Below are 20,141 nucleotides of genomic sequence, written 5' to 3' on the forward strand. Positions count from 1 at the left end.
AGCACTGCTAAAATACCTGCTCTTTGATACAGTTGTGGTGGTTATTCTATTTCCCATAATGGCCAAACGCATAGGTACTCTTGAGGAAAAATAGCATTTGGTCTGGGAAACTGGGAGATGCAGGGAGGAGGGTGCGCATTCCCTTTCCTAAGTCAGGGGTGCATCAATCAAGATTTCAAACTGTCAAGACATGAACATGAGGCCATTATCTTGGATGCTGGAACTGTGTCACCTTCTGAATGGACAATGATTAGTATTTCCTTCCCTTATTTCCTCTTCCAGTCAGCAGAGCAATTTAGTACCCCTGATGGATCAATACCATTCAATAGACAAGACCACCACATGAAATGTGCAAGTCAGTCTCTGCCGCCTCCTTTCTACTTCCTCAAACATATCATTCCTTTGACATCCGCAAAGACAGCCTCTGAAAAGCAGAGACAATCCATTAACCTGAGGTCACTGAAGCCTGGAGTTAACACAACCACTTCATGGGAGGGAAGAGGAATTATGTGCCTACACAATTCTGAACCGGACAGCTCAGTGCACAACTATCTGCTTGAAATGTGTGAACTTTGGCTTTCATTTTGAAACAAATATGTTTCTAGACTGTATGGCTTCAAGGTTTTCACATGTTAACACAGCTCCTGGTGACGCGTGGAAATGAAGGACACACCAAACAGACCAGGGCTTTAGTAATATTAATTTCTTGCAATGTACATACACATTTAGTTGCAGCTTTCCAGCTCATGTTCTGATATGATCACCACTAAAAGAGGTGCTTTACCCACACTATGTAGACATTCAAAGCACTTTTAAAGTAGCTGTAGTGCAGATAACATAGTCAAGAGAAGGAATTTTGGTTTACAACTGGCAGTCCCTAATGCTTAATACTTTAGTGTTCCAATATTAGCACAAGACAAGCTTGTAGCAATTCAGCACTGGAGGCCTCATAATTACTTGGGGTGACTCAACTCATCCTGCAAGATATAACAAAATTTCATGGCATTGTTCAGTTCAAACCTTGGGGGGCATTTCTTGCTCTATGGATTTCCCATACTTAAAGGAGTGAAAGTCATGCTCCACACTGGGAGGTGTGGGGGAAAAAATCTAAATGCTACAAGAGACGGAGCTGCCAACCTGGAACCCTCAGTTCAAATCAAACTCATGTGGTAGCCTTTGGCAAATCACACTTTCGGCCTCAATCCCAGAGTTGCAACATACAAATAATGCTGAACCTTACACAGGATTGTGCTAAGGCAGGAATGAAGTATCTGTGGCTTTCTAGAAGCTGCTGGGCGACAACTCAACCTCTGGCCATGCTGGCTGGGGCTGATAGCAGCTGCAGTCCAACAACATCTGGAGGTTCCCTAAAGCTAAAGGGACCCCTGACCATTAGGTCCAGTCGTGGCAGACTCTGGGGTTGCGGCGCTCATCTCGCTTTATTGGTCAAGGGAGCCGGCGTACAGCTTCCGGGTCATGTGGCCAGCAGGACTAAGCCGCTTCTGGCGAAACAGAGCAGCGCATGGAAATGCCATTTACCTTCCCGCTGGAGTGGTACCTATTTATCTACTTGCACTTTGACGTGCTTTCAAACTGCTAGGTTGGCAGGAGCAGGGACCGAGCAACGGGAGCAAACGCCGTCGCGGGGATTCGAACCGCCGACCTTCTGATCGGCATGTCCTAGGCTCTGGTTTAACCCACAGCGCCCTACTCCCCGTCTAATGATTGCTGAGGTAATGCATGTAAGTTAATATGCTATATAAATGCAAAGTATTAAGCATAGTGAGTTGGTGGTACATCTGAAAAATCTCACCTGCTTTCCCTTTCCCTTCTAGGACTAGATCTTCACTTTTGACTGGAGTTATAATATGCATTTTACAAGTTAAGCACATGATATTCAGTAGAGGTGACCAGGAATCAACAGATTTCATTAGAAACCAGAAGGTCTACTTAAGATTGCATAAGCTTCATTAACAACAGTTTGTGCAGTTCTGGGAATTGCTCCCCGCCCCCAAGTCTGCTGCTCTACAAAACGGACTTTCAAAGGCGTTTGTTATTATAGAAGGATTTTGATACCTTTTGTCCCTTCCTAGCTCTGACATGTTTTCATTGGCTTGCCATTATTAATTTCATGCCTTGCATCTGTTCAGATGAGCCCTCTTGCCTCTAACTCCCAAGGCTATGTCATTTACCATTTACCATATAAGTTTCCAAACAAATGACAAGGTGCCTATCCTTAAAAATGACCTGTCACCCAAAATAAGCACAAATGCCAAAGCAAACAGACAACATAAAATTATCAGTCCCCATTGGAAGGCCTCCATAAGAGCAGAATAACAGTAGAAATAAATGGGGGCAGGGGTGAGGACCAAACAGAAGCCGCGAAGTGGCAACAGGGAAAATCCTACCGATATGGGTAACAAGCAAGGCATCCAAAGAAGGTGTCTTCAAGGTTGCAATATTATCAGTGACCCACAGCAACTAGAGACATATCTATTTACATGCCTTTTGCATAGTACATCAATTTCAAATAGTAGGTCATGGTTGCATTTGTAAGAACTCTATCGCTCTATGGCAGCAGCTGCATTTTGGAACTCCCTGCTTATCTGAGATCAAGCAAGCGCCTTAACTGTATTTTTGGCACCTGCTTAAAACATTCTTGTTTTGACAAGCATATCCTGATGCTTAGAAAGTTGAGGTAATTTTAATCTGTTTTAGTATTTCAACTTTTGGGTGCTTTATAGTATGGCCACAAGCTACAAACATGAGTCTGACCAAACTGCGGGAGGCAGTGGAAGACAGGAGGGCCTGGCGTGCTCTGGTCCAGGGGGTCACGAAGAGTCAGACATGACTAAACGATTAAACAACAACAACACATAGTATGGCTGTGAATTCTCATCAATTTAAGTGTTTTATCTTTTGGTAAACCGCATTGAGGTTTGTTTGTTTTTTACAATCAAGCGGTGCAAAAATTTTATTAAATAAATTAATAAAATGGTAAAACCTACGGTGGTTCCTATCAGTGGCACTACTTCCTCTCCTATGATATTAGAACCTGGGGTCATTCGATGAAGCTGAATGGTCGGTCGGTCAGTCAGTCAGTCAAACAAAAGATAATATTTCTTCTCATGGTATATTGTTTTATGGAATTCACCATGAAATGAGGAGAAGGCAAATGTGAATGTTTTGAAAAGGGGACTAGACAGATTCATGGAGAATGTGTCAGGAGCTTGTCCTACACTTGAGTAGGATCCTGGTAGAGACACATGCCCAACTGGCATGTTCTCCCCCTCCTGGTCATTCGTTCAGGAGCTACAAAAGCTTTCTTCTGCCCGAACATCACAGCGACTGATGCCAACTGACACCGGCACACTTAGGGATCTGCAGAGTCTTCGCAGTTTGCGTAACAGACCTCAGCAACTCAACGTTTTGGCTAAACTATTTTATTTACATATAAACACACACGGAGCACTGCAGAACAAAGGAAAATAGTCCCACTTCACGGAACACAGTAACACAAACATCCTGTCTCCGTCACTCCCCACTCTGTGGAGTCAAAACATACACCGCCATGTGAAAAACAACAATCCCATGACTGCAATCATGGAGCTGGAATTCTAACAGAATGTGTCTTTCAATGGCTACTGGGCATGATGGCTAGATTCCACCTTCAGGATCAAAGGCATTACCCATTTGAATACCAGTTGCTGAGGATTAGCAGTAGGAGAAGGGCTATTGTCCCCCTGTCCCACTTGCTGGTTTCTAATCTGTGAGGGGAAAGGATACTGGACGAGGTCTTTGGTATAACAGGGTTTTTATGTGGGGGAGGAGAAAGAGTGTTGTATGTGTACACCATTAAATCATACTGGCTTCATACAAAGATGAACTGTCATGGATTCCTCTAGCCCAAATCCTGAGAATTGCAGCTTAGTGTGGGTACCAAGAGTTCTGTTCTTTACCCCCTCCCTCCAACTCTCACATGCAGTTCCAAGGTTTCTTTAAAGAAATGAGATGATGGTGAAACAAGTGTATGTTGCCAGCATACATTTGCCCTGAGAGGCAGAGAGAGAAGGAGAAAAGAAAATGGAGACAAGTTCTAGGAAATTAAGTACAGTGGCAGCTTGGTTCTCAAACGCCTTGGTACTAAAACAACTTGGAACCCAAACACTACAAACCCGGAAGTAAGTGTTCCGGTTTGTGAACTTTTTTCGGAAGCCGAACATGCTCCGTTTTGAGTTTTTCGCTTCCAATTTGAGTGCCACAGTTCCGTTTTGAGCGTTATGCTGTTTTTGCTATTTATTTTGCGTTTTTGCAGCTCTTTTTTTTTTGTATTTGCGACTGTGTGGAACCCAGTTCAGCTACTGATTGACTGTGTGACTGCAGTACATTGTTTATTGCTTTCATTTTATGGATCAATGGTCTTGTTAGATGGTAAAATTCATGTTAAATTGCTGTTTTAGGGGTTGTTTTTAAAAAGTCTGGAATGGATTAATCTGTTTTGCATTACTTTCTATGGGAAAGCGTGCCTTGGTTTTGGAATGGACTTCCGGAACGGATTAAGTTTGAGAACCAAGGTGCCACTGTATGTGCAACTGCCATAGCCAAGTACCCAAACCACAGAGCTCCTTCAATATATGCATAAAACCTACCTAGTTTCACTTGTAGGGGGGATGGTTTGTAATTCATAGCTACAGTTTCTCCCTCTCTCGTGTCACAGTCTCTGTCAGATATAGAGGCTGCTGTTGGATCCTGTTGGAAGAAAAGGAAAACCATCAGTTGTGTTTGAACAAGGGAAGATATCACATCATTAATGTTTTGTACCTTCTAAATTAGAGCTGGGATAACATATTGGTTTTTGCGTTTGGCGAGGCAGGAAAAGCATACTTGATTTATATTCAAGAGGTTAGAGTCCATATACTTTAAGTTCACTTTGAATTAAGGTTGCTATCTTTTAAAAATGTTGGCCTGTAGACTACTATGATGGATCATCCAGGAGGCTGCAAACAGAATACTGGGAGTGGGGGCAGTTACATCTCAAGGTCACTAGATCAAATCCACTCCACGCTGGTCATGTCCGAAACCCATTAAGCTGTGAAAGGTGGTAAACAGCCTGTACAAAATATTTTGGTTGATTCACCTTGATTCCTAGAAGATGTCAACACTTCACATAGAGTTGGCCCCAACGGACTGATATTACTGTTATGTCAAGGAGATGATGATTTAGTAACTAATTACTATTATTCTTCTACCTGCTCTTCATCTATACCTATGAAAACGACAGTATACCAAAAACAACAAAGCATATTCACCAAACATATGGAGACAGATAAAAGAATCAACGCAGACTAATTCCATCTTAAAACTTTAAAATGCTTGCGCATATAAATAGGTTTTGCCTGGGCACAATCCACCAAGAAGCTCTTCTATGTAGAACCCACAGAAACGAAGGGCACTGGATCTTGTGAGGTTCCCGATTATAATCACCAAAGACAGAATTTTCACTTCCTAACCCTTTGTTTGAGGCTTGTTTAGGTACTTTTCTTATTGCTCTAAAGTTCTTTTCAAGAAAAAAAAAAGACTGAAGACTCTTTCCTCCATGCAATCTGCACAATATCCATGAGACACTGCATTCTAGGATATATTATTCCATGGAATCCCCTAACACATGCTACCGAGAAACAGAATTCCACTGATGATTTAAAATGTTCTAAAATGCATTCAGTGCCAACTTCAAAGCTATGAATGATCTTAATTCTTTTAAAAACATCTGAAAGAGTAAGCTGCTGCCCTGAAGCTCATGTCACAATAGGCCTGTCAGTTCCTAAGGAGCTGGAACACTTTTTATCTTTTCTTGCTACCAACAAACCATGGCTACTCTTCAGGAATTACTGTAAGCTGAGGTCCGAAATTAGAGCAGACTGACAAAACCTGTTCACTTTTTCCCACCAGAAACTAAACAGACAACCTTGTGTGTAGATGCATGATATGTGGATTACAAATTCAAGGAATATTGCCAATGGAAGAAGCACCCTTGACCTCAACGTGGAAGAAAATTAGAATATGTCTTCTTTGTAAGGGTGGCAACATTCCATCTCACCCCCCATTTTACTCCATATATACCAAGCTCCCTTTCATGCAAAAAGGTACCTGATTTGGAAAACTCTGATTGCAAGAGGATTATGAAAGAGGTAGAGTGAATAAGCAACAGATTCCCTGCCAACAATACGTATGAGAAATGGAGTGAAATGGTTTTTCCAGAATGCCACAACCATAACACCAACCAACCCTTCTTCCAGCATCAAGCCCCTTAGCTGTGCACAGAATATGCTTGAGGAAAAGTGTGATTAAGACAGTAGAGCATTTTAAGCAACAGGACTACTCCAACACACCTAACATTATAGGTACTTTAGCTTAGATTGTGTTCTGCAATTGTTGCTCTTTATCACATGCAGTTTTCTCACATGCATTGTTCCCTTTTGAATGATTAAAGCAACACAGCCTCTTAATAGCTGGTAACTTGCCAGTTCTGCCTTTTAAAAAAGGGGGGGCAGCCTTCACCAGCCAGGTGCCCTCCAAGTTTTGGATTGCAGCTCACATCAGCCACAGCCTGCGCAGGCTGCAGTAAGGCTACATGTTTAACAAAAACTGTATTTTCATTCACTTTTGACTTTTTGCAAGTAATCACAAATGCTTCTCCTCCCAACTGCATGAAATATTTTTATTTCTGCATCTCTTCTGCCGGACTTGGCCAGACATTACAGTGGTACCTCAGGTTACACATGCTTCAGGTTACAGACTTCGCTAACCCAGAAATAGTACTTCAGGTTAAGAACTTTGCTTCAGGATAAGAACAGTTATCGTGCTCTGGCGGCACGGCAGCAGCAGGAGGCCCCATAAGCTAAAATGGTGCTTCAGGTTAAGAACAGTTTCAGGTTAAGTACGCACCTCCAGAACAAATTAAGTACTTAATCCGAGATACCACTGTACTTCCCCAAGCCCTATAGCCCATCTCTGCTGCCAGAACCAGACACCAACTGATACAACAGCTTTTAACTCCTTTGTTTTCAGGAGTCTGTGGATGCTCTTCTGCTCCGATGACACTTCACTTAACCTGTGGGGTATGAACCACACAGGGGCAAAACAAGTGGAGACTTCATGTTTTTGTTACTTCTGCAGTGCTTAGCAAGAATGGACTGAAAACTCCAAGTGCAGCCCTATTAATTTTCCAAGCCACACACCCAGCTTTATTTATTTTCTGCCGACTGCCACTTCTCCAAGCTCCAGTAACTGCTCGGGAAGTGGCTCTGAAATAATTCCAGTTACTGTGCTCCCTCTAAAACTGTGTTCTATGGCTGCTGGTTTCCTGTTCTAGCAAAATTTCGGGCTTGGCCCCAGTAAACAAAAATATTTCAAGGCCCCCCCCCAATTCCAGTGCAAGTTACCAAAAGCAGCTAGGAAAAGACAAAGCGGTGGAGGACAGGCATGTTTAGCCTCAGAACTTATCATCGCAAGTGGCCACAAAGCAGCTCTTTGGGGGCAGAAGGAACCCTTTCATCAACACACAGTCAATGCTGGGAACAGAAGCAAACAGCAGTGACGGCATCTTCTGTCTGCTCCTTTCTGCAGGGAAAATAAGGAACAACAACTGCCAGTGACTCAACCGACATGCACTCTGGCGGGTGGAAGATGCAGCATGTAGCTTTTCAGCAGATGCCTCCCAGCCTCTCCAGTACGTCTCAGCCTTGACATACCGTGGAAGGAATCACTTGGGAGGCACTACATGTGCTGTTGTACCGTCTAAAGCACGCATGTCTACGCTCGTGTCTGCAAGTGTGTCATCCTGGGGGCTGAGAGAGAGAAGCATCCACTCTTCCGTAAGGGGACAAATCTACTCTGTGCAATCCAAGCTCTTGACCCAGTCAGGATCACAGTACAATGTCAGGGAATTTGAATGTTGCAAGCACCTGAAATGGTCACACAAGGCTTTCGGAAAAGAACGTAAGAAGAGCCTGCTGGATCAGGCCAGTGGTCCATTAGTCCAGCACCTGGTTCTCACAGTGGCACCAGATGCCTATGGGAAACCCGAAAGCAGGATTCAAGAGCACTCTTTCTGCCTGTGGTTTCTAGAAACTGGTATTGAGACGCATTGCTGACTCCAACTGTGGAAATAAAAAAATTCCTTCCAGTAGCACCTTAAAGACCAACTAAGTTAGTTCTTGGTATGAGCTTTCGTGTGCATGCACACTTCTTCAGATACACTGAAACAGAAGTTGCCAGATCCTTCTATATAGTGAGAAGGTGTGGAGGGGTATTACTCAGAAGGGTGGTGGGAATGGGAGATTGGCAGATAGCTGAATGAGCCTGTTGACGACTCTTAACGACTGCAATAGGTCTTACAGGAAAAGGCAAGGGGTGAGAAGGCGAAAAATGTCTTAGTCATGTATAATGAGATAAGAATCCAATGTCTCTGTTCAGACCAGGTTTCTCCATGGTTTTAAGTTTGGTAATGAGTTGCAATTCAGCAGCTTCTCTTTCCAGTCTATTTCTGAAATTCCTTTGTAGTAAAACAGCTACTTTGAGATCTTGTATAGAATGTCCTGGGAGATTGAAGTGTTCTCCTACTGGTTTCTCTGTTTTGTGATTCTTGATGTCTGATTTATGTCCGTTTATTCTTTGGCGTAAGGTGGAGGCAGAGAACAGCCACCTTGGCTAGTAGCCATTGATAGCCCTCTTCTCCATGAATTTGCCTAATCCTGTTTTAAAGCCATCCAGGTTAGTGGCCATCACTGCCTCCTGTAGCAGGGAGTTCCATAGTTTAACTATGTGCTGTGTGGATAAGGGCTTCCTTTTCTCTGTCCTGAATCTTCCAACATTCGGTTTCCTTGGCTGTCCACAAGTTCCAGTGCTATGAGGGAGCAAAGCTGTTCTCTAGCCACTTTCTTCATGTGCTGCATAATTTTATAAACTTCTATCATGTCACCTCTTATCTTTTCTCCAAACTAAAATGTTCCACATGCTGCAGTCTTTCTTCATAGGTGAGTTACTCCACCCCCTTGATCATTTTTGATGCACTTTCCCGAATCTTTCTAATTATACAAATATCCTTTTTGAACACAATTATTATACAGTGAAACCTCTACTTATGCACATAATTAGTTCCGGAGGTCCGTCCATAAGTTGATCTGGGTCGCTGGTAGAAGCGCCGTTGTGCGCAGGCGCATTCGGCAGCAACACACCTCTGTATATGTGTAGGCGGCAGCAGCCGCTTCTGTGCATGTGCGAATCGCAGCAAACCTGGTATTTACTTCTGGGTTTGTTGCGGTTGCAACTTGGATCAGGCCCAAGTAGAGGAGGTTGTAAGTAGAGGTTCCACTGCATTGTCAGTTTTATTTTCCATTCCTTTCATAATGAGCCTTAGAATGGAATTCTCCTTATTCCTTCCATACACTTCCTGGAGCTATCCACTATGACCTCAGTGTTCTGCTTGTGAAATTATTTCACTGGATTCAACCCTAAATATTTATGGAGTACGAGCAACCCAAAATGTGCTCCAATTTTGGGGTGAGTTCCAATCCTAAATGTTCCATTCTAGGGAATGAGCCCCATTGTGCACAATGGAATACTTCTGTGAAAACCCATTCTGTTGTTTTCTGCCTGCATGAGTTCCCTCATAAATAATAAGGGGGTGCCTGTGCCCTTTCCATGGCATAAATCAGGTCATTAACACTGCAGATTGAGGAAACACCCAAGCCCTTGCCTTTGTTGCCTGTAGCTTTCCGAAAGCAGACCAAGAAGGATAGTGGGTAGCAAGAAATAAACTACTGAAAGCCAGCCATTGAAGACTCTGCCATAAAACCTTTAGTTATTTTTCTTTTTAAAAAAGAAATAATTTAAACAGCAGACAATTTCTTTCCTCTTTAAGCTTTACAGGCAAGACCTTCATGAACTAAACCAACGGGTCTGAACAGCATATTCTGGCAAGGAAGAAGACCCTCTACTATTAGAAGAAATTGTCACTACAACACCTGGTACCTATGAAGCACACAGATAAAGATAAGAAAAGATAAAGGTTCAGTTCAGCGGATTCGTTAAACTGTGGTTTGAAGGATCCAGAACAAGCAGAGGCAAGACTCTGGCTCATGCATACTCTTTTCCCCTTCTTCCAGGGAACCAAGGGGAGAAGACTAGAAATTTCGACTTCTACCTGACTTCCAGTTCTAGTCATGTTATCTCAAAAGAATACTGGAGTGCTGGGAAAGGGGTATAAAAGGGCAAACAAAAAGATAAAACATTTGCGACTTTCCACTTTAGGGAAAAAGTGAACAAGGGAGACATGACAGAGAATGCATGGTGCAGGAAACATAGATATCCACAAGTTATCTTCACTTACTCATGATACTAGGATCTGGGGTCCCAAGATGCTTAAAAGCAGGGATGAGTAATCTTTTTTTTTGCTCAAGTGACACATTCACCCTTGGCCAACCCACCAGGAGTCACATGACAATGGTGGGTTTGGCTGAAAGGTTGAGTGGCCATCCCACACACTCTTGTGTGCACACACAGCAAACAGTATGTACCAGGGTTTAGTTCCTTGAAGTAAACTGATGGTTGTTGTTGTTTAGTCGTGTCCGACTCTTCGTGACCCCCTGGACCAGAGCACGCCAGGCACTCCTGTCTTCCACTGCCTCCCGCAGTTTGGTCAGGCTCATGTTTGCAGCTTTGAGAACACTGTCCCACTATCTCGTCCTCTGTCGTCCCCTTCTCTTTGTGCCCTCCATCTTTCCCAACATCAGGGTCTTTTCCAGGGAGTCTTCTCTTCTCATGAGGTGGCCAAAGTATTGGAGCCTCAACTTCACGATCTGTCCTTCCAGTGAGCACTCAGGGCTGATTTCCTTCAGAATGGCTACGTTTGATCTTCTTGCAGTCCATGGGACTCTCCAGAGTCTCCTCTAGCACCATAATTCAAAAGCATCAATTCTTCAGCGATCAGCCTTCTTTATGGTCCAGCTCTCACTTCCATACATCACTACTGGGAAAACCATGGCTTTAACTATACAGACCCTTCATGGATCACTGTCCCTTCATGGATCACTGCCTTGCCATGGCGAAGGGGCTTGAATAACTCAGAGAAGCTATGAGCTATGCCGTGCAGGGCCGCCCAAGATGGAAAGGTCATAGTGGAGAGTTTTGACCAAACGTGATCCACCTGGAGCAGGAACAGGCAAGCCACTCCAGTATCCCTGCCAAGAAAACTCCATGGACAAAGGCAACAGGCATATAAAAAACTCATGGTACTCCTCTGAAATTTATAGAGCACTGCAATTCAGCTTCCAGATGCTGTGGGGAGTTGGGAAAATGACTAAACAGAAGCACATAAAGGTCCAAACGCTAGTTCCAGTGATTTGAGAGGAAGATCCAAAGAAAGAATGCAGAAGTTCTGTAACACAGCCAGTTCGGTCATTCAGAATTCACAGCATATCCCATGGTTCCTGCAGCAGAACTGCGACTGGAACACAGAAACCGCTGTGCTCAAAGAAAGCAAGTTTCAAGATAGCAGGATTTAACTAGGTCCTATACTATGGTTTACAGTACTAAAGGCACATTATTTCCCCAAAACTTATGTTTCACGTAAGAGTATGGAGTGCAAACTCATTTTGTTTGCAGGTCATTCTAGAGCAGCATCATTAAAAATGGCTTGTGACTTTATTCTTCTTCTGTATACCGCCCTGAGGGTCCCAGTGAGGCTACTGAGGCAGGCTTAACTCCAGTTTGAGTTGTCTGAGTACGTTTACTGTTTCATTAGGACTACTGTGAATTTTTGTTCGTTTGTGGTTGTAGATTTTCATTATGTATTTTATTCTGAAACCTTGTAAGCTGACCGGGGAGCATGTTTGAAAGACAGGGTAAAAATGCAGAAACCAAAACCAACAAAATTTAAGCAGTTGTGCTCCAATAAGCTGGAACGCCATCACTGGTTATAATTTTGTCTTGAGCACCCACGATTATGCATAAAAGAGTGCATCCCATAAATCCAGAGGAGCAGGGAGAGAAGTATTTGTGAAAGATGAGTCCCTTCCAGTTCCCAAGCAGGAAAACCATTATGCCCAATGGGCCAAATCTTAAAATCCTTTACCTTCATTTCAGTGCTCATAAATTTCTATTAGACCAAAAACTTGGTTACTGCTCAAACAAGCCTGTATTACTGGAACAGGTAGGGCAACAAATTCCCTTTCAGTGAATAATTGGGTTGTGTTTCTTAAACCCTGTGCTTTCCTAATTCTCCATTTCCCAGACTCAGTCAGACATTTTCCTCACCCTTGTAAATGGTCTGTGTATTGCTGTACCTTATTCAGAGATACAGGTTTTGAACAACACTGGAATACAAGGCACCTCATACTCCACAACCAGGGCTTTTTTCCATCCGGAACTCAGTTCTGGCACCTCTTTTTTGAGAAAAATGAGCACTGGCTATAACTATGTCATTTACTGTTGGGTGTTGGAAGTGTGGAGATATAAATAATAAAATTATTATTTAAATTATTATTAAGGGCATCTAGTTTCATTATCTACCCTGGCAGAATACCTTACGATCGTTCAACAGAGAAAGAACTCCACAAGTTTGTTAGTGCGCATTTGTGGTAGGAGCGAAACCAGATGGACATGTTTTAACTTGGGGAGCCGAGGAGCAGAGCAGCAGAACTTTAAGAGAAGGCAGAGGCCACCTGCTGTGCCCAAGGAGAGCAGAGCCTGCGTGAAAACTTCAATAGTAGCTAATCAAAGCCAAGAGAGCCCCCTAAGAAGCACAGCAGTGTCTCGCTTTCAGAAGAGGAAAAATGGGAGACGCGTCAGAGACCAAATGCAGAGTGGCTAAAAGGTTAGGTGAAGGAAGGTGCAGCTTGTTCCAGAAAGCCTCTATTTTATTGCTGTACAGCAGAATGCGAGTCCAATGCAAGGAGGCTGTCTGTACACACACAGGATGCAAACTTAGCTGGTAAGGGTACCCACACACCAGAAGGAAACCCACACTTCAACAAAAGTATTTCTGACATGCTCTAGGTGTATGCTTTTGGTCCCCAATGTGAACAGATACACAAGTATGGATAGTTTCTAATATACTGTCTAGGTCAACACCCACTCACCTGGGAAATATTCACCTTACATTTTCTCCTCCTGGCTTCCAGTTAGCCTTTGGAGGTGGAGGTGGAAGGTAGATCGGGATTTACTGGTGTGTCTTGATGATTTACAGTAGATCAGCAATAATTTCTGACTCTCAAATGTTTAATAATAGGAGTAACAAAATGACTCCATCTGCCTTAATTGTACTGTTGAAATGAGGGATGCCTGCGATAACTAGGAAGGGATTCTTGTGTGCCTTTGGGATTTAAAGCAAATTTCTGGGCTCAGAATTATTTAATCCAAAATGTATTTCTTTCATACCAAATGATGGCTACCAAGGTCCTAGAAAAAACACACAAACGATATCCAAGTCTCAGGTCTGCCCTCCTCTGCTTTAGAAAATGCAACAGGCAGGGCCAATTTAGCCATGATGCTAAGCATATTACTGTTGTTGCAGCTTTGGATTTTTAATTGTTATTAGCAATTAAACAGCAATTAGACAGGAAGATTTTTAATTAGGACCTTGGTGCAAGTGGAGGGTTTTAAATTCTTTTCTTTCTCCTGTTTTTTTTTTTAAACAAAAAGCAAAACATGATCCTGACCTGTACCTGCTATAAGCCCCAGGAGAAAAGCTTCCATGGAGGCAACTTGTTGGGATTGCAGTAGGGGAGAAAAAAGCTAACCCTCCCCTTCTGGTGAAAATCAGGGCCCCTGCCTCTACCATTAGCAATTTAAAAAGAAAGATGCAACATGAAATGACATATCAGTTTTGGCCCTCAGTGGTTAACAGCATGTGATTTACATGCAGACTGTCTGAGGCTCAAGGTCAAGCTAGATGCAATGTTAACTGCATTACTGTAATGAATTTATCTAGTTTTAGAATTTTAAACATGGTCACATGGGATTTGTGTGTGATCAGCACTGGGATCACAGCATTCCTTTAATGGGAGATGCTTGGGACTGAGAGCTAAACTAGACGTAATTTTCATTTCAGGACTGCAATTAGCATATCAGATGTGTGTTTTATTATTTATTTATTTTTTAACCCCATGGTGGTGGTGGGGAGACCTCCTAGCAGAGCTGATATCATGGACGGGGATAACTATTTTCTCCATGCTGCAACAGCAGTGCAAATCACCCTATCGCAATAAAACTCAGCTGGAGTGAGGTGGGAGAACCCTCCATTTGTGCCAATGGAACATTTCTTCCCAGGGCATACAAAACATTTTGGGAAGCGGTTATTGGGTTGGGGGGAGGAGAGGAAAATCCACATTGGTCTCTGCTCAGCTTACCCTGTGGGCTGCTGCATAAAATAAATAAATGCAGAAATGCTAAATGCAATCATGCAATCATGCAATAAACATGCTATCAAGTTTGGTCCTTAGTCACAAACATCTCCAGTTAAAAGGAACCCCATTTACTTGAGCCAAGCAAATAGCCCTGCCTGAGAACTTGAAGGCTGATCGCCGAAGAATTGATGCTTTTGAATTATGGTGCTGGAGGAGACTCTTGAGAGTCCCATGGACTGCAAGGAGATCAAACCTCTCCATTCTTAAAGAAATCAGCCCTGAGTGCTCACTGGAAGGACAGATCGTGAAGCTGAGGCTCCAATACTTTGGCCACCTCCTGAGAAGAGAAGACTCCCTGGAAAAGACCCTGATGTTGGGAAAGATGGAGGGCACAAGGAGAAGGGGACGACAGAGGACGAGATGGTTGGACAGTGTTCTCGAAGCTACCAGCATGAGTTTGACCAAACTGCAGAAGGCAGTGGAAGACAGGAGGGCCTGGCGTGCTCTGGTCCATGGAGTGACAAAGAGTCAGACACGACTAAACAACAACAACAATGAGAACTTGAAGAGTCACTGCTGGAATAAGAAACATTGGCCAAGATGGACCAAAGGCTCACTATAATGCAGCCCCAGAGGTACCGGTACGTATGCAGCCCAATTCATTACATTTCCAAGTTAAGGCCACAGTCAGTGATAAGGTAGAACAGCATTAGATCTTACTCAACAGGAAGCTCCAAAGCACTCGTGCACATATCTCATACCAGGAACTCCTAAAGCAAAATTGGCAGACACTGTTTTCCTGTTTAGGCAAGCAATTTAAACTGGTTTTGAGTGACAGATTAATATAGCCCTATGCTTTCAGCCCAGCCTCCGTTACTGCATCTGCTTCTTGCAACAACTGCCTGCAAAATAACTCTGATGTGTGAGCTCCTACTTGTGTGTAGGGCCTCTCTGCAAGCAGGACACCGGCTCGTGATTTCACCACCAACAATGCTATGGAAAAGATTCCAAGAAAGAGGGAGGTGAGTGAAGAAGGCATCAGCGGCCTGCCCCAGTAGCACTCTCCTCCACCCCAAGATCATTTTACCATCAACAGCCCTGTGGAAAGGATTATGATATCATTTTATAGGTTGAAATTGTTTATCGTGGTTTTAAAAACATGTACTTTAGTGTTACTTGTAAGGATTTGTATCCTGAAAGCTGAGATACAAATAGTTGTAACAAAAATAAAGGCGGGGGGGCATACTGAAAACAATGTACTTTACGTTATTGCTTGCCTCGAGGCTTCACAATTCTTCAATAAATATTCCAGTGCAGGTGATTATATAGAAATGTCACTCTAACCTCTCATAAACAAGTGTCGTTTCCAGCAGTCACAACTGAGCAACTTAACAGTGCAGACTGTTCACTGAACACTCAAACCAAAAAAGGCTTCAGTTTAGTCTCCGATTGCATGGGGGAGACTAAACTCCATACTACAGAGGAGTGCTGAAACACCTTAGAATGTGTTTGTCTTTAAAGTTCCATTTTATGGGCTACAGTCAGGGATCTTTTCATTGCCGCAAGATGTAGCCGCAAAGTTAGATGTCTTTAAAAGGGGATTATGGACAATAAGGCTATCAAATGGCTACTGGTCGTGGTGGCTATAGGCTGCCTCCGGGATCAGAGGCAACATGCCAAGATGGGCTTTTCCTTCATGTCTTGCTTTTGGGCTTCTGCCTGGACACTGTAGGAAAAGACACTGGACTAGAGAGGCCTTTGGTGGTATCCAGCAAAGCTCTTTTTATGCTCTACGGCAGGCTTCCTCAACCCCGGCCCTCCAGATGTTTTTGGCCTACAACTCCCATGATCCCTAGCTAGCAGGACCAGTGGTCAGGGATGATGGGAATTGTAGTCTCAAAACATCTGGAGGGCCGAGGTTGAGGAAGCCTGCTCTATGGGGTGTGCTGCAATTCTGGCGGGTAAAGAAAATCTTCAGTATTATTGAATGCAGAGCCCAGCGAAGTTAGAGAGTTTCCAACACTGTATTTTGTTGGAACTTCTTGGAAGTTTGCCTCATCCCATTTTTACAGGTTTTACTGGAAGATGAGTTGTCTCACAAGCAGCAACTGATTATTATTATTTTAATAACTCTTGATCTGTTTCAACTTGTGTTTTTGCTTTGTTTTTTACTGTTGTACTGAGAAGGGGAACAATGCCTGTTGACCTCCAAGAGGCCAGAGAAGTTGCAAAGCAAGTTTTCAGTTGGATAAATATAGCTGCATTAGGAACACATCTTGGAATCTGCAGAAAGGCTTGTAGGAATCTGACTTGAACATCATTTGACTCAACTGACACTCGCCAGATAATGGCTTCATAAAAAAATTGGAAAATTATTCTAGGATTAAAAACTCAACACAATTCTGTGCATGTTTATTTTGAAGTGCGAACTGCGTCAGACTGCAAACTGTTAGGAGAATATTAGTTGTTGAAAATAACTATGCCTTTGTGGACAGCGGAAGAGCAGGATCCTTTTATAGATAGATAAGGAATTATAGCTTAGCCACGTATGACCTGCTACCTATGACAAGTCGCAAAATTAACAAACTTCTCATGCCTGCAGAAACCTGGAAAGTTTAACCTGATGGGGAATATTTCCAGAAATTAAGGGACACGTGAAATGAGAAATCCCATTCTTAGAGATCCTATGTTCTCATTCCACTAATGGAGGCTCCTATATTTATCCTGAAATAGCTACCGGGGGTAAGAAAATAGAAGGAGCCGCAATGCAGTTCCAAGTGGCAATCTGTAGAATGTAATTGGATGAACATTTCTTTCAAAATAACCAAAAGCTACTAACTTTCTTTTCTGGGAGTTCAGCAGCAAACACATCAGTAATGTCATGAACCTGCCTGTTCAGGCAGGGAGGACAAAGCTACGTAGAACAGAAAATTACCACTGTAGCTTTCCATTTAACACCAATGGTGGCAGAGATGGTTGCGACATGTTGCATACACCTGCGAAGGAAACTGTGTTCCATTCCAAAATACATAGTACTTTTTAGATATAGCAGAGGTTGGTGAGGTTTTTTTTGACACGTATAAAATCTTCCAACAATCCACGTGTGATAGAGCAAGTTGTCCAGGTATTTCAGCCTCACACCTTTAATACAGACCTGAATTAGTTCTCTTTTCCTATTTCCCTTGAGTGTTGCATTTTTACTAACAGCTCTCAATTGGTAGATGACTAAATATGCTTAAAATATTAAGCCAATCAGCTGCTGGGAAAGCCTGCGATACCAGATCATAAGAAGAGCTTGCTGGATCAGGTCAATAGCCCATCTAGTCCAACATCCTGGTCAATGACCAACCAGCCTGCCTTCTATCTGCCATGAATCTTCCAACATTCAGCCTCATTGGGATGTCCACAAGTCCGAGTGTTATGAGAGAGGAAGAAAAACTTCCCTCTCCACTTTCTCCATGCCAAGCATCATTTCATAATTTTTTATCACGTTATCTCTTAATCACCTTTTCTCTAAACAAAAAACCCTTCACAATCCTCCAACCTTTCTTCACAGGCAAGTCACTCAATTCCTCTGATCTTGTTTTCATTTTTCTGAACGTTTTCCAATTCTAAAATATCCCTTTTGAGTTATGATCAGAATTACAGTAGTTTCTTTTCCTCAGTGCATCACATAATTACCACTATTTCTCTCCTCCCCACTAAACATTAGGAAGAACTTCCTGACAGTAAGAGCTGTTCGACAGTGGAATTTGCTGCCAAGGAGTGTGGTGGAGTCTCCTTCTTAGGAGGTCTTTAAGCAGAGGCTTGACAACCATATGTCAGGAGTGCTCTGATGGTGTTTCCTGCTTGGCAGGGGGTTGGACTCGATGGCCCTTGTGGTCTCTTCCAACTCTATGATTCTATGATTCACTACATACCCCCTGGGCTTGTCTATAACAATAACAACAATTTACTATGAATTTCTACTCTTGGATAGTAGACTGGAGGACATTCTGTTAATAGGTGGACTCCAATCCAGTGGGAGGAATCATCCTATTAACTGAATACCCTTCAGTCCACTTTGGCAAACGTGATTTTGCCTTCAACTGTTTCTGGCTTCTCTGGCTTTGCAGCCCAGTTATCATCCAACCTGTTACGTTATGCCTGTGAAAACATTGTGGAGCTAGGAAGGAGTTTTAAGCTCTCAGTCGTGCTGCTGGAAGGTTGAAGTGTACTCGGGTCTTTTCTACTTATACTGAAAAACAAAATATACAGAAAGTTAGGTGTGCATTTTGCTGCTACAGCTGGAATCACCAGCCCGTTTGACTCTTCCTTTTCCTGTGTGATTCCACCCTTTTAGACTGGGCACATTCTAATACACCATCAGCCTTAAGCCCAGTTTTGCATTACTGTGGTTCAGAAGACAAAGAACAAATTATGTAAGTATTGGCTGTGTCCCTTACATCTAAGAAAATTCATTCTAAGTGGATTTTGATTCCCAGATTGCAGTCTGAGATGTCTGCAGATTGATAGTGGCAGTGCCTTTATTCTGGTCTATATGGTAAAGCAGGATGGCCAAGAAAATCAGCTGGTTTTAGCTTCAGATGTCATGTCCTGAGGTAAGCCAGTAGATGACTATGCTCTCTGTCATAACAAAACAGGAAGCCAACTACAGGAAGGCAAACTTATGCTGACGAGTTAAATTACCAACACTTCTAGCACATTTAAAATTGAAAAGTGATGCAGCTCATGCCAATTTTTTGGAAGATAGCACCAGGGATGTGGGTGGCGCTGTGGGTTAAACCACAGATCCTAGGGCTTGCCGATCGGAAGGTCGGCGGTTCGAATTCCTGCGACGGGGTGAGCTCTTGTTGCTCAGTCCCTGCTCCTGCCAACCTAGCAGTTCGAAAGCGCAACTAGATAAATAGGTACCGCTCCGGCGGGAAGGTAAACGGCGTTTCCGTGCGCTGCTGTGGTTCTGCTGGCCACATGACCTGGAACCTATACGCTGGCTCCCTTGGCCAATAAAGTGAGATGAGCACCGCAACCCCAGAGTCGTCCTCGACTGGACCTAACGGTCAGGGGGTACCTTTACCTTTACCAGTGTATACTGACTGCATATTGACACACGACATGCTTGACAACATGTCTGCAACACACTTGGTATGAGGAATGGAGTGAATAGGTATGTATGAGTTTCTTTCTAGGCAGCAGGCCAGAAGCCGTGAGAGACAGAAGACGTTGCCAAGGAGATGTGGCCAAGGCCACCTAGCCATGCTGGCACTGAAGCAACAGACACACAAAATGCCCAATGTGTGGCAAAATATGGCAGACGCATGGCTGTAAGAGCACAGTACAGAAGCAAGTTGGGTGAGACTTTTTTTTTAAGCAGCAGTGTACTGCCAAGACTCCAGCTTCCATTTTTTTTTTCTATGAGCAGTCTAGACAGCTGAGGTGACGTAAGTATACAGCGTTATAATAGGAACTTAGATCAACTGCTGTTTATTTGATTTAATAAAGCTTTATTACTGGAATCCTACTGTTTGGTGTGTCTTGGGGCTCCTTCTGCACAATCCCTCCCCAGGCGAGGTCTGATCAATCAAGAGTCGTAAGAAAGATACTTAGGGACGTTTACTGGTCAAAATATGAATAGACAAGCATACAGAATGGAGTGCTAGGGATGACTGTTCCAACACACATATAGGAAAAACAAAGCACAGTTATGGCAGGAATGGGCCACTTAGAAAATAGAAT

General features: G+C 43.2%; 1 protein-coding gene across 2 annotated transcripts in view; it reads right to left on the reverse strand.

Annotated features, from left to right (window-relative positions):
- FAM219A (family with sequence similarity 219 member A) overlaps positions 1-20,141 on the reverse strand; it is a 59,543-nt gene that overhangs the window by 19,053 nt on the left and 20,349 nt on the right. For both annotated transcript variants that reach the window (XM_083466317.1, XM_083466316.1), the window contains exon 2: positions 4,650-4,749. In XM_083466317.1, the coding sequence (XP_083322443.1) occupies positions 4,650-4,749 (100 nt within the window). The remainder of the gene's footprint in view (positions 1-4,649; positions 4,750-20,141) is intronic.

This window comes from Podarcis liolepis (assembly GCF_965112155.1).
Source record: "Podarcis liolepis genome assembly, chromosome: 11".
Lineage (NCBI taxonomy): Eukaryota > Metazoa > Chordata > Lepidosauria > Squamata > Lacertidae > Podarcis > Podarcis liolepis.